Here is a 14,544-nt window from a genome sequence, read left to right as displayed (position 1 = left end):
ATGTTCCGTGAAAATACCACAAGGCCAGCCAACAAAATGTCCCCTAAAAATGTCAGGCAAATCAAAGCAGAGAATGTGTCATAACTGCCATCTTATTTTCTTTGTGGCTTTCTAAAGCAATAGTATCTGCTAAGCAAGCAACTTGTACATCACCCTGGAGGGAAATGGGAAGCCGGGTTAGGTGTCTGTTGATTCTTGGCTCATCTACACAGAAGTTATTCAACAACAACTCTGTAAACTCTTCCAGAATAGGTGTGCCCTATTTTCCTCTTTAATTAAAACTCACAGTGTTAAACTAAACCGGAACAGCTCAGCCTTATTCTGGAAATTAGTCATGAAATTAGTCAGGAATAGCTCCTCCTGAACAACTACATGTATAAACAAGCCCTAAACAATACTTATGTCGTCTGGAAGGACGGGGGACACCCTCGCAGATGTAAGTTACCTTCCAGTCCCCGAAGACACATGAAGGCAGGCTTGTCGTCTTCCAACCAGGGACAAGCAGCACTTCACACCCCACGTTTGGCCATGGCGTTTGTCCTTGCTGGACGTTTGAGGGGCCGGTGGGGCCGGGGGGCCCCAGCAGCAAGGCCGGGCGCTGCGACCTGCGCCAGCCCTGTCGGCAAGCGGACCCCTGCCAGGCGCGCCGGGCAGGATACCCGGTCAGGGGAGCGGAGGTTTTTCTCCCTCTCTCCGCCACGGAGAGCCTCTCGCCCGGCGGGTGTCCCGGCAACCCCCAGACCGAAGGCTGTTCTTCCAGCGGTTTCCCCTTCGCGCAGGCCAGCCCCGGCCGTGCCTGCGTGGGCGCCCCTGCCTGCCCGTGACCGCGCCGGGGCCGCCCCGCCTCGGGGCAGGCACCCCTCGGGGCAGGCGGCCGGACCGGACCGCCGGGGCTCGGCGGCTGCCCGCGCCCCCCGCACCAGCGCGGGGCGGCCCGGCACGCAGGCGCGGCCACCGGGCGCGGCTACCCGGCGTGCGGCCGCCGCAGCCCGCGTGAGTGGCAAGTGGCGGCCGCCCCCGCGGCCACGCGCGGGCTCCCCCGCTCCGCCTGCGGCTCCGCGGCACCTCCGCGCCCGCCGAGCCGGGGACCCGCGGCGGGGCGCTGCGCGGCGCGGCGCGGCCCCACGCGTCCCCGCGGCGCGGGTGGGCGCAGGCGGCGCACCTGGGCGGCGCGGCGGCGCGGAGCGGGGCTACCTGACAGTGATTGGCAGCTCGGCGCAGCCAATGGCGGCGCGGGGGAGCGGGAGCTGGGAGGGCGGGGCCGGGCGGCGCGGCGCGGCGCGGCGGGGCGGGGGGGCTGCGCCGCGGAGCGTGTGCAGCGCCGCGGGGCCGCGGCCGGTGTCGGTGCGAGCGAGGGGAGAGACCCCGCGGGGGGAAGAGACGGATCCGGATCCCCGTCCAGTGCGGCGGCGGCGGCGGCCGGTGGCGGCGGCGGGAGGAGCCGGAGCAGCCGGCGGCGCGGCGCGGAGGAAGGAAGCAAGCGCAGGGCTGGCCGCTGCGTGTGCAACCTGGCTGTTCCTGCTGCCCGCGTCCACTCGCGGCTTTTCCTGCCGGCGCTGCCTGACAGCCGCCCGCCGCGGGTGTTGTCGCCGGGGTCTTTGGCGGGGGGGGGGAAGAGCGAGCCGTCCTAAACAGCCCGGAGGCGTGATTGAAAGCGAGCAATAATTAACTGGAGGAGGAAGAGGAGGAGGAGGACGGGGGTGGAGGAAGACGAAGGAGGAAGGCACCGCACGGCAGAGCCCAGCCGAGCCGAGCCAGCGAGCGGCGGCGGGACGCGGCAACTTCGGCCGCAGCGGAGGAGCCGGAGCCCCGACCGCAGCGGCGGCCGCCGCCTCAGCCCGCGCCTGCCCTGCCCGAGGGGGGAGAGCCCCGCCGCCTCCCCGGCCGCCGGACATGTCGGAGCATAAGGCCGTTGATCCCAAGTTATCGACGACGGACAGGGTGGTGAAAGGTGGGTGCTGCGCCCCCGCCGCCCTTTCGGCCGGGTCGTCCCGCCGTGCCCCCGGCTGGGGTCGCGTCCGTCCCCCCCTTCCCCGCCCCGGGCAGGCACCGCGGGGCCGCCGGCGGCACGGCCGCTGGAAGCGGTGGGCTCGGCCGGGGGCTTGCGCCGGGCCCCGGTGGAGGGTTTGCGGCTTCCCTCGCCTGCCCGCCCGGCGCTACATTGCAGCATTTCCCCCCCTTCCTCCCCCCCGCCGCCTCCCCCTCTCGCCTTGAAGGCGCTGCACAGGGCTGGCGTGAGAGAGAGGGGGAGCCCCAGCTTCCTCACCCGCCCCAGTGCCTGGGGGAGAGGGGGGCAGGGCTCGGCTCCCTCCCCCAGCCCGCCTGCTCCTCCGGGCATCCCCCCTTCCTCCTCCTCCTCCTCCTCCGGACCGCGGTCCCCGGAGCACCCCCGCAGGCTGCGCCGCCGCTTGTCACTGCCCCTCGGCTCCCCGCATGCAGCAGCGGGGTGCCTGGAAGCCTCTCCGCGCCGACAGCCGGGGCTCCGCTGCCCCCCAGACCAGACCCCCTGCCGGGGCACCGGCCGCGCTCCCCCTGCTCCCTGCAGGGCCGCCCCCGCGGCGGGGATGCCGGGCGGGGGGAAGGGACGCGGCCGTGGGCGCAGGGGGGCGGCGGGGCGCCGGCCGCGGGCGCTGTGGGAGGCGGCGGAGGCTGCTTCCTCCTCCTCCTCCTCCTCCTCCTCCTCCTCCATCGCCGTCTCTTACTGACGGCCCGGCCTGCGTGGATGTGAAGTTATCTAGCAGGCGTACCGTGGCCGTGCACCCGCGTGTGCGTGCCGATGTGCGTGGGGGTGCTCGGCACAAACACGTATCGGCTCCATGATTTTTGCTCAGTTTGGAAGGTATGCGTGTGCTGCGAGCCTCGGCCATATAAACAAATCGGAGTTTGGATTAACAACGCGTTCTGCCCTGCAGTACGGACCAAGGTCTCATTTACTGGGGTAGTGCCTGATTTAAATGGCACGTGTGCCTTTCTCGGTACGTATGAAGTGCGTGTGTATTTAGTGGTTTGGTGGGTGGGTTTTTTGTGTTTGCTTTTCCCTTCTACGCTGGCCACAAGCTGGATACACTTGGATACAGTGTATTTCATCCGGTTATGTTATAACCCGTATGCCAATACAGAGTGTTATGGTGGAAAGCACAAACCCTAGATGCAGTGTGCATCCTTCCAGAACCCAGGAGGCTGGAAATTGAAATGGCCTTGGAATATATACACTTTTGTATTTACATAAGTGTACACCAAAACTAAACACTCAATGTAAATATTATTTGGAAAAGCATATTACTTACATTTTTGTATTTATATGTACACCTACCTTCTTAGAGCCATAGAATGGTTTGGGTTGGAAGGGACCTTGAAGATCATCTAGTTCCAGCCCCCCTGCCATGGGCAGGGACACCTTCCACTAGACCAGGTTGCTCAAAGCCCCATCCAACCTGGCCTTGAACGCTTCCAGGCATGGGGCATCACAGCTGCTCTGGGCAACCTGTGCCAGTGCGTCACCACCCTCATAGTGAAAAATTTCTTCCTTATATCTAATCTAAATCTACCCTCTTTCAGTTTAAAGCCATTACCCCTTGTCCTATCACTACATGCCCTTGTAAAAAGTCCCTCTCCAGCTTTCCTGCAGGCCCCCTTCAGGTACTGGAAGGCTGCTATAAGGTCTCCCCGGAGCCTTCTCTTCTCCAGGCTGAACAACCCCAACTCTCTCAGCCTGTCCTCGTAGGAGAGGTGCTCCAGCCCTCTGATCATCTTCGTGGCCCTCCTCTGGACTCGCTCCAACAGCTCCATGTCCTTCTTATGCTGGGGACTCCAGAGCTGGACGCAGTACTCCAGGTGGGGCCTCACCAGAGCAGAGTAGAGGGGCAGAATCACCTCCCTCGACCTGCTGGCCGCACTTCTTTAGATGCAGCCCAGGGTATGGTTGGCCTTCTGGCCTGCAAGCGCATATTGCCAGGTCATGTTGAGTTTCTCATCCACCAACACCCCCAAGTCCTCCTCAGGGCTGCTCTCAATCCATTCTCTGCCCAGCCTGTATTTGTGCTTGAGACTGCCCTGACCCAGGTGCAGGACCTTGCACTTGGCCTTGTTGAACTTCATGAGGTTCGCACAGGCCCACCTCTCAAACCTTCTTATGCCTTTTCCCCTCTTAATTTTTTTTTCCATCCAAATGAAATTGTAGATCTTCAGATGTTGTAAGAAACATAGTTACAAGCATGATAAGAATTAGAAAAAAAAAAAGACTTGGGAATTCACCTTTACCTTCTAATATCTGGAATATTTACTGCCTGTTTAAGTAGTCAGTCTGTTATATCACGCTAAGAGTAGGCTTTAGTGTTTCAGTAAGCCTGAAATAGCTATGTTTAGCTGATGCTTATCTCCTGTAGAAGCAACAAATGACCACCCTATTGGGAAGACTTCTGTGCGATTATGGGGTGCGTAACTTTTTTTTTTTTAAATCTGCCTTGGTCCTAACACTTGACCAAATGTCCTGATATTTGCGTGGCAGAACTTCCATTGGCTTAAGTCTATGTTCATCATGAATAGGAATTATCTCTATATTTACAAAACCCTCAGTGGTTTCAGCGCATCTTAGTATGTTTTGTCAGTAATTGCTCTTTGCATTTTTCACACATGTAATGTCTCAAACATCTGAAAGCGCCATTTCTAAGAAAACTTAGCAGTATGCATAGTTAGATATTTTTATAATGCAACTAAAACAGAAAAAACTTTGTTAAACTGAGTTAAAGTATTGAACAAAAAGAGCAAGACATACATGCTACTTAGGTGTCCGTCTCACCTGGTAACTGTTGCCTCATAATGTCAGTGTTTCACTGGAGATGTGAAGATTTGTTTAACTGGTTCAGTCCTTTATTAAATATTGAAATCCTTCTAAGGTCTTAAAATAGCATCTGAAGAGAGTAGTACACAGTAAACTGGTTCTTAATAGGATTATTCTTTGCTGTATCATAGGCACTTCACACTGCCTTCGTATAGACTATAAGGAAATCGAGTAAGAAAACAATTGGTAGTAATAATAATAAAGGTAGGAAAAGATTACTTTGTTTTTTCTTTCCTATAGGGCATGATTTGTACCTTCTTGAGACGAACTACTGAAATAGGCTTGCAATGTTAAACGAATAAGGAATAATTAAAAAAATAAAAAGGCACCTTGTAAACACCTATGCAAGTAGTTGGAGAGTCTTGGTATTTTAGAGATGAAAAACAGATATTCTGATGTTGGTGAGATATAACCTGTGGAAACAACTTTTTAATTTTTTAAGTTAGAATATCATATAGAACCTAACTTGGAAAGGAAATGTTTTTAGCATATAGATGTAGGCTCTGGATTAAACTCTCTCTTCTGCTTGCATGTGTGGGGGTTTTTTTGCTTGTTTTTATTGTGTTTGGTTGGCACTTTTTTTTTTAAAACCCTTTCGATTTGCTTGTGCATGACAGGAGATGTCTCCTCCTAACAACAGTTCTGGACTGGCCGGTGAAAATCCTGGCTCGGCACTATTACGTAACGGCGGGGTGGGTTTGGGGAGGTTTCGGTTCCAGCAGCTTCATGCGGATTGCTTGTGGCCGAGCGCTGCCTCTTTGGGGGGTTGCTGGGGGCTTTTTTATTGTGTCTTCTCATGCTTCAAATCCTCAAATATACTGAGAAATGGGGTATTTCCATAGGTGAGGACTTCATCTCACACTCATTTTGCTTTGCTTATTGAATTGTCTGAACTGTGCTTAAACTGATTTGAATCAAAACATGATTTTGGGAGAAGGGGAAAAAGGCTCAGGAGCCCCTAATGCTTATAAGGTCCTGGTCTTCTCCCACCTCTGTTATGCAGCTTGTGCACAATTGCATTTAACGGTTGGAGTGAAATTTTTGGATCTGACACTGTCGTGCAATGAGCAGTGTAAAGAGCAAATTCAAGTCTGTGTGTAATGTTAAGTTTTCATAAGCAAATTAACTCTTGATAAAGTTGACAGAATTGTGTTCTGTTGAGTTGAAGGGAAAGAAGATCCTGTATGTGAATCCAGAGGATGTAGTTACAGTTTCAGAAGTACTTTGTTGATTTACTCTTGTACTCTCCTTAAGATGGTACGTATGTTATGATGCAAATTAGACAACTCACCTTTACTCTCTGGATTTTGTGATCCTGTAGAAGAGCAATGCTTTGAATGGTCTGTTGACTGCAAGTAAGATAGCCTGTACTTTCACAGTTTTGCAGGATCAATGCTCAGGACAACACACTATTGCAGCAAATGCTGACTTGATGTATTTACGAATTGAAATTTCGTGCTTTTTTGTTAGAGGTATTCAGCCTTCACCTGGACAGAACTCTTTCTAAGTTCTTGTTCTCTTTCAGGACTGAGAAAGCTACTCCTTAACCACATTGCTTTTAACTGCTGAGACTGCCAGCCGGAGTGTGGGCTTGGTTGTTCTTGTGAAGGTAGGAATACCTGTCCAGGAAAAACTGGACTGAGGATACTAGCTCATTCCTCATGGGTCACATAACAGCTGTCTGATGTCAACAGCTTTTGGTCACTACTGACATTAGCAAGATTTGAACCCCACTGACCTGGAGGGAAAAGCTGTGTATCGTGTTACTTGACCTCCTCAAAATATTCAGTGTTGCATTACTGCCTTCTAGAAATACTGCTCTAAAGCAGAGTAATCATAAATAAAAACTTTGGGAGTGAACTGGAGTAGTCATACAAAGAAGTAAAGGCAGTATTTCTTGGAAATCTTAGTTAGTTAGGTACGATTGTTTTGATTCTTCTGGGTAGGTCAGGTGGTTATGTGCTTTTAAGTGGTTGGTTTGTGGGATTTTTTTTGCCTTTTTTTTTTTTTTTCTTTGAAGAAAAGTGGAGTTTTAATGAAATCCTTCCATCTCAGCTGTTTAGATGGGCTGCTGCCATGGCTCATGAACCTTGGCACTGGCAATCTCCTTTCCTCTTGTGCATTGCATGCAGAGGTGTACACAGTTATATCAATAATTGACAACACCCAAAAAGACTAGACACTGGCCTCTGCTGTCTCTGAATTTCAAACCATGTCATTGTTAATGGTCTTCTAATGTTCAGGCTGTCAGTTGTTGGTAATATAATATGAATGCCAGCTCATGATCAATATGTTAGCCATCAGTGTTAATTTCGGATTCGTGACAGCAATTTTACCTTTCAATAATGGGAATTAGCAATCAAGTTTAGAGTTTCCATTAGTCCAGGGCGACTTGTGTGTACTCGCCAAAGGCTTGTGCTCCAGGCTGGAATCCAGCACTGGTGTATTGCAGAAGCCTGCCCCTGTCTCTCTGTGAATCAAATGCAATTTTTCCAGCATAGATGTATACTGCAACTGCTGGGCTGCCCTTTTGTGGTTTTTGAGTAATTGTGTGATGACCCGAGTGTCAGTAGCATTAGTTAACTTGGTATATATTTTGGTGTAAATTTGAGTGTTAGGAAATGTATGACAAGGACCAGTGTTACTTGGATAGTTATAGCTGTCTAATGACAGTAGATTAAATGGTTATGTGCTCCTCTTCTGAGCATGCTGAAGACTCAGTAGCTGCCTGATCCTCGTGAAGGAAAGGAAGGTGTTGCTTTGTAGCTGTTCCTATTGGCACAGGAAAGCTGGCTCTCTTTTTCTTTTAATTAATTTATCCTTGTAGTACTTAGGAATGTACCTGCTTGCTCTGGGGAAGCCTGCATCTGGGTCTAAGGAGTGTAATTAACTAGAGAATCCCCCTTCAGCTATGTCAGAAAGGTGGCACTGGTACAGCTGGGGATTATCTGGTCTCCTCCATCCACTTTCACCTTCATTTGAAGGGATGGATGTTCCTCCACCTCAGCTTTGGTAACTCCGTAATCAGATCCCTGGTACCTTAATGAAGCAAGCCATAGGAGATGCAGGTGAGACCAGAAAACAACTGAATATGCTTGCATAGGCTTTATGGTTACTTAGGAAAGAAAATGAGGTTGGCTTGTCATTTTCTTATATGTAACCACTTTGTTCTTATCTCGCGGTCAAAACTAAGTTAATACTTGTAAGACCAATGGATTCTGTCAACTGGATGCTGCTTGGGTATTGCAGTCTTTGTGTGTTTCTTACACTGCACAAACCTGTATCTATGTGTGACGGTGTATAACGCTCGTAAAGGATTGTGAGTGTAGTAATGAGGAACTGAAACAAAACCAAAGTACAGTGCTTGACAGTTATGCTTGCATAATAAAGCTGGCAATTTATTTTGATTTGTGAACTCACTAAGCCTCTTAGTCATCAAGATAATTTTGTAAATAATCTTTAGAGAAACAAGTCTTGCTGTATAGGTATGGGGGAAAAAGCGTTCTCACGCTGAAGGGTGCCTTTCTGATGTAGTTCTTGCTGCACTGCATAGGTGGGAGGCTTTTCTCATGCTCTGTGTTATGAAAGTGGCTTGCTGAGCATGCTGGGTCTCAGGACTGATATAAGGTGAGGGACAAAATTGCCTTATTTGTGTGTTAAACAACTTCTGTATGCTTCTGAATTCCACATTGGCTAAAGCTGTCTTCTGTTACCTGCTCTTTTTGGCCGAGCCTAGCAAGAGAGCTGGTGCTTTTGATACCACTGGTGGTGGTGAGAAACTTGAAAGAGGAGTTCATGCTGGATGTTATCAGCATTTAACTTAATTGGAAAAAATGAGCCAGTTGAGGTCATTTTCCATAGGGGGATGTTGTAGAGAACAGTTGTTTCCTCTCTGCTATCTGTTCCCAAATTGAATGGTATCTACTTCCATTGCATGCATCCCACTTAGAGATGATAGGTGTTGCATGGTTATGCTTGCTTTTCTGTGCAGGTCGTGACAGGAAGATCAAATGCAAGATATATTTACCTTTGATTACATAACTTGGTATTTTAATTTTTTTTTTAGTTCCATGACTTCCAGAACTCTTGCGTTCCTTACCGTCTGGTATTTCTAAAGGGATTTTCTGTCAAAAGTCACTTTGGGTAATGTCAATAAATAAGTACCTGTAGCTTGGGTACTCCAAACTCATCTTTTTTTTAGTTTCTTCTGTTTTACTGAGTGGCTCCTACTAGTACAAAAGCAGGACTGTAATTTAAGTTGGGTACTCCATTTAAATATGAATATTAATTAGTCCAAGTCTTCCCAGTAATGTTGAAGCAGCATGTTGTGGGGAATAGTTCCCTCTTTATAGCTTTAAAGAATGTGGAGAAAAGTACTTCCTTAAGAGTATTTTAAGATACAAAGATACTGCTTAACACTTTTCTCAAGCATGCCATAAAAGAAGCCACAAGTTTCTGAAGTAAAAGCCACTTCAAATCGTCTTCATGAACAGGTGCCTTCTTATATTCTTTTGTGTGTGGTTTCACGACTCAAATGCAAGTTACAATTGCATAATGTTTCTTCAGTTGAACACTTAAATAATTTCCTGCTCTGATAATCAGTCATTTACCTTGACTTTCCCCCATAAAAGATCATTTTATGGCTACTCAATCAATAGTGGTGGAAAGTATGCCAGTTCTGAAAAATATTACAGCATATGTGCAGCCTGGTTCATGTAAGTGCGTGGCTCATTAAGCGATCTGCCATTCAGATTGTAGTTTCAGGTGTATTATTGCTGGAGGTTGTACCCCAGGTACGTTCTTGTTGTTTTTCTTTAATTATTTAATGGAGGAAGAGATGGAAAATCATCGTATGTGGAGAAACAGGGAGACAATAAGTGCTATGATGGTAGATTTTACTTTTAAAGATAAAAATCTGAACTACTTATTCCTACCCTACTTACTCCTCCACCAGAAAGCTGCTACTGTTGAAATAACACCTCCGGAGTAGTACCTCCTTGACAGTCATTTATGTGCATTTTAAACCGACTCTGGTATCTATTTTTATAAGCGAGGTTAGGCATGTTAACGTTGATATGGCAACACTGCTGTATGAGGAGAACATAACTGTCTTATTTAAGATTGAATTATGATGCCAACACAACCTCCAACTAATTTCCAACTGATACCATTTATGTCTGGAGCTGGAGAGGGGAAGGAGCAGAGTGCAAAGGCATGAGAGGTCAAAAATAGTGTTTTTAGTTAGAAGTTAATTCCTGGGTGTCTGGGGGTTGCATGTGCTTTGAGGTGTAGATGGCAATTTTTCCTTTTTTAGGGTGTATTTCATGAAGTTTTTGAAAACATTTAGTTTGAGGATTGTCTACCACTTAAACCTCTTTCTACTTAGAAATAAAGCTGTGCTGGACTGAACTTCTGTTGCAGCTTCCTTTTGTTTTCGGAAAGATTTTTTTTTCTTAATACTTTCTCCCTCTTGTGTTTCAATATGCCCTTTCTTTTCCTGACTGTTCCTTTCCTGCATTTCTGCAAACTTTTCTCTCCTTATCGCTCTCATACTTATTGCTAAGTATGTTGACCAGCCTAAGTGCTGCCTGGTAGCTGTGATTTGGGTGCATGTACCTAATGCAAGAGGATCACCAAACACTGAGCCTTTCCTTTGGTGCATCTAAAGGCCTCTGTAGGTGCCTGGGGAAGCACATGAGAATAGGGGAAGTATATTCCGCCTGCCCCTCAGACTTCTGTTGTAATTCTGCAGCCAGCTGCTGACTCCGTAGCTTTCTTTTCAGTGAATAGCTCCACTATCACTGTGCTGCTCAAGCTCTACCCCACTTGTCACAGAAAGATGTCTCTATTTTGCAGTTCAGCTGCTGCTTGCAGGTTGCTTAGCAGTAATGTTGAAAACTCACAGCGTGACTGTTAGTTTTAACTCATGTAGTTTGCAAAAAGCTCTGAGGGCTAGCATAGATGGTGGTGTTTTTTGGTTAACTTGAGAAGAGAGGTGGTATAAGCACTCATGCTTTGGTGTCTTTGCAACCAGACACAAGTTAATTAGCAACAGAAGGGAAGATTTGGTGAAGCTGGTAATACTTGCTTGAAAAAACCCCTGAAGTTCACCACAGATGAGTGAACTTTAAAACCCCCACCTTAAATTCTAAGCATAAAAGGTGCAGAACCTAGTCTGCATAGAGATTCTACAAAATCTTTGTGGTAAAGAAAGGCAAAACAATGCTAAAATATGGTTGCATTGCAAGTCTTCCAACAGCAATAGCTATTTTTCTGTCTTTCAGGTAGGCATATATGGCTTAATAAAATAATTGAAGTCTGATGCGTTTCAGGGCTTTCAAAATTGAGAAGTGCTGTAATGGGATTAAACGTGTACTGATGGAGACAGGTATCGGTAGAACAATGACAGTATTCTGACAGGATACTGTTCTTGTTCTCCATCCCATCTTTTAGAGGTGTGCAGCTTACGCATTTTATTGCTTCAGATTCATGTTGGCCAAAATACTTTCCCTGACTGTTGCACAATGTAGAACTGATGGAGTGGAGCAAAAAATTATAACTAACCTGCTATGGAGCAAATTCTGCTATAATGTTGGCTCTGATACTTGCTAATTACACAAAAATTTCAAGCCTGCACAGTGTTGCCACAAGAAAGGAAGTGCACTTTGAACTTCTGGTTGGAATGGTGAAAATAATGTGTGTTGTTAATGGGTTACGCAGATGTGATGCTGCAGACAGTCTTTAACACTCACTCCGGGCATTGTTCAATAGGCTTATTTAGTAGAATCCAAGCTACAAGTTTTTGGCCTAATTTAGTTTGTGATTAGATTTTAATTTTTATTTTAAGCTTTTGTGAGTGTCTTTGAAGGTAGGCTGTATAATTTTTTTAAATTTTTTAAAATTTATTTTATTTTTTTATACTTGCTGATAGTGACAGCTCAGTAATTGTGTGGCTGGATAAAGCAAAGTTCCTGAGTTGTTCATGTTTTGAAGTAACTATCGTTTGGAAATAAATCCTTTGCAGTCTAGATAGATGGCCCAAAGTGAGAAAAAGAGGCTCAGCTTCTAACATGTTTTCCATTGCTGTGTTTGGTTATAAGTACATGTTTAACAATTATTTCTCTCTTTCTTTGGATAGGGATGCTTTGTTTTTATCGTTCTTTTGCTGTGGCTGTATTTGTTACTTGTTATCAAGTCCCAGACTGGTTCCTATGAAGATGGGTGTATGCTGTGTATGATTAGGTGGTAGTCTTTCTGAAGTGTTTAGAATTCCTATGGAAATGTGTTTCTGTCCTGAAGTGGAGAAACTGGTAAAATGAATGGTAGTTTTCTTCATAAATTAGTGATTTCTTTGGTAACTGGGGGGGCGGGGGGGGGGGCAGGGGGCAGGAGCAGTGCAGCTCCTTGTGACTTCTTTCTGGTCTATAGTTCTATATAGGTGATTTTGGAGGGAAGGTGCATGGCTAGAGAGGAACATATACTCTTGTATTTTCTCTAGAAATGACATGAAATTACTTGAAATAGTATGTCCCAGGTTCTTTGGAGGTTTTCTGTGAGAATGTGCTAGCTTTTTCTCCATCTGTCAAGGAATAATGCTCCAATAGAGAGAGTTGTATCTGAAAATTGTTTCTGCATCTATATCTGTAGGTTTTTTCTACTTTAACCTTTTCCTTGCATTTGTGTATTTGGATCCTTATGAAAAATCTGATTTGATTCACATATGGCACAGTTAACAAAACAATGAAAAGCTTCTAGATGGGGAAGCCTACCCTGTTGTTGGCTCCAGAGAAAAGATGTTTCATCATCCACTTTGGACTTGAGAGTTTTACTCGGCACACCTCTTTTCAACAACAAATTTGGGATTTCTTGGCTGAATTCTGCTTTTATTACTGGAAAAGACAATTTTAGTAATTTAATACCTTTTATTTACCATCATTTTTTAAGTAGTGTAACATAATTGACAATTTGAATGCAGAACCATTCATACAAAATCCCTTCCTATCCCCCCAAACACAAAAACCAACCCATTAACAGAAATTAAAGAAAAAAAATCAAACAGAATTTAAATAATTTTTTTGTCTTTTTTCCATGACGCTTGCCAAGTTTTGGTTTGATGTAGATTACAATGGTCATACTGTGTCACAATCTTTGAAAAAGTGCAACTGGTCATTAGCTGCAATGACACGAACAGCTGTAGTATTTTATGATAACAGCTGGGAACAATCTAGTTCTCTTCAATAACTTTCTTTTATTGTTCCTTTCATGCCATTTTTAAAATGAGAAAGCGAGATTATTGTATTTGTTCTCTATTTTACACCAGGGATTTCTTCATAGACAGTGGTGGCAATTAGGTACCAAAATACGGCGTTGCTGTTGGTGACTTGGAACATTTCCCTCTGCAGGACCTGTTTCATAACCCACTGAAATCTGCGGGAGTTGGAGTCTTTTCATTAACTTGAGTAAACTGTGAATCAAGTCGTCATCCTAGGACTTACAGTTTTGGCCTGCCTTTTCAGTGCATGATTTCTCTTTGGTTTAAACTGCTTTGTTATGATCTTACGCAGCTTAGGACAGGACAGCATTAGCTCTTATTTTAACACTGAGCAAAGTGCACTTCTACTTTGCAATGCTCTCATTTAGCAAGTGAAAAGGGACTTCTCTGTTTGTAGGTGGCTGGCTTCCCAAGAAATAGTTTGCTGTTCTGTTGCTGTGTCTTCAGAAGTGTAGTCTAAAATGTTTTCTATATATGTATGGTTGTTTTTTATCATTGGAAAAACAAGTAGGAGCCTTTCTCATGTATAATTTTTTTTTCTGTGTCCCCTTACAAATGAGTTTTTGTCAGTAATGAACACATCTAGGTTGCCTTAAATAAAATCTGTTTAACTTATTTTTCTGGTGTAATAACGTAAGTCTTAATATTAAAATCACACCGGCAGTCCATACCAGACCTGCATAGGAGCATTATTTTCTTCCCTGAGCAACCTGCTGTTCTGTGTCACACAAGTGGTGGTGTCTGTGGTTACTAGAGGGGAGCCTAATGGCATAACAAGGCATATTGGGCGTACAGCTGGGGAGCTTGGGAAGAAGAAATGAAGAGCGCAGTGGGCAAGGGTATGTGTTTTCAGTGCAGTAAAGTGCTGCTTAGGGAATCCTATCTAGTTTAGAAATCAAAAGCGGAGAGCTGTTTTAGGAGTGCTTTGCCTAATGAGTTATATTGGCTCAGGTGAGTATCTCGGAGGTGTCTGTGCATCGGGGGGAGGCTATGCAGCAGCTCCAAGGGGGCTTGACTCTATCGACAAGCACAGAACTGGCAAAGGCAGTTGGTGAAATTTTTAGTTACTCATATACTCCGTGTGTATAACCCTAAGTTTGGTTTAGATTATCAGTGAATGATCTTTCTGTGTCTTTTTTAAGAAGTTTCCTGAGATAAAGTGCCTATAGTTTCTGTTAACCATAACAACTTTTAAGCTGTTTGTCCTTACGTTATCAGTAATAAGGAGGGGAAAATGACTTTAAGATGCTATCTTTTGAGCATAGTGAGATGAGGTTACTTTTGGTAGAGGGAGGAAAAGAGGAGTGAACTAAAAAACCCATATTTGTACTACAAAAGGGGATGAACCTGCATTCATTTCAGCTGAGAGATTAGTTTTAGCTTCTGGGCTGTTGAATACCTTAGCAGGTATGGGTTTTTTTCTTTATCATGT

General features: G+C 46.0%; 1 protein-coding gene across 3 annotated transcripts in view; it reads left to right on the top strand.

Annotated features, from left to right (window-relative positions):
- Positions 1–1,293: 1,293 nt before the first annotated feature.
- Positions 1,294–14,544, top strand: part of PPP3CA (protein phosphatase 3 catalytic subunit alpha) — a 205,029-nt gene continuing 191,778 nt past the window's right edge. Inside the window, exon 1 of one of the 3 annotated variants that reach the window (XM_072862234.1) lies at positions 1,294–1,951. In XM_072862234.1, coding sequence (XP_072718335.1) covers positions 1,894–1,951 — 58 coding nt within the window. In that variant the 5' untranslated portion in view covers positions 1,294–1,893. Of the gene's footprint in view, positions 1,952–2,874; positions 2,976–14,544 lie in introns of those variants that run through there. The other 2 variants (XM_072862236.1, XM_072862237.1) reach the window with 2 other exon arrangements.

The sequence above is a fragment of the Ciconia boyciana genome, chromosome 5, assembly GCF_034638445.1.
Source record: "Ciconia boyciana chromosome 5, ASM3463844v1, whole genome shotgun sequence".
In the NCBI taxonomy this organism is placed as follows: Eukaryota; Metazoa; Chordata; class Aves; order Ciconiiformes; family Ciconiidae; genus Ciconia; species Ciconia boyciana.
The sequence above is the reverse complement of the archived record's forward strand: the minus strand, read 5'-3'. Positions and strand labels throughout refer to the sequence as shown.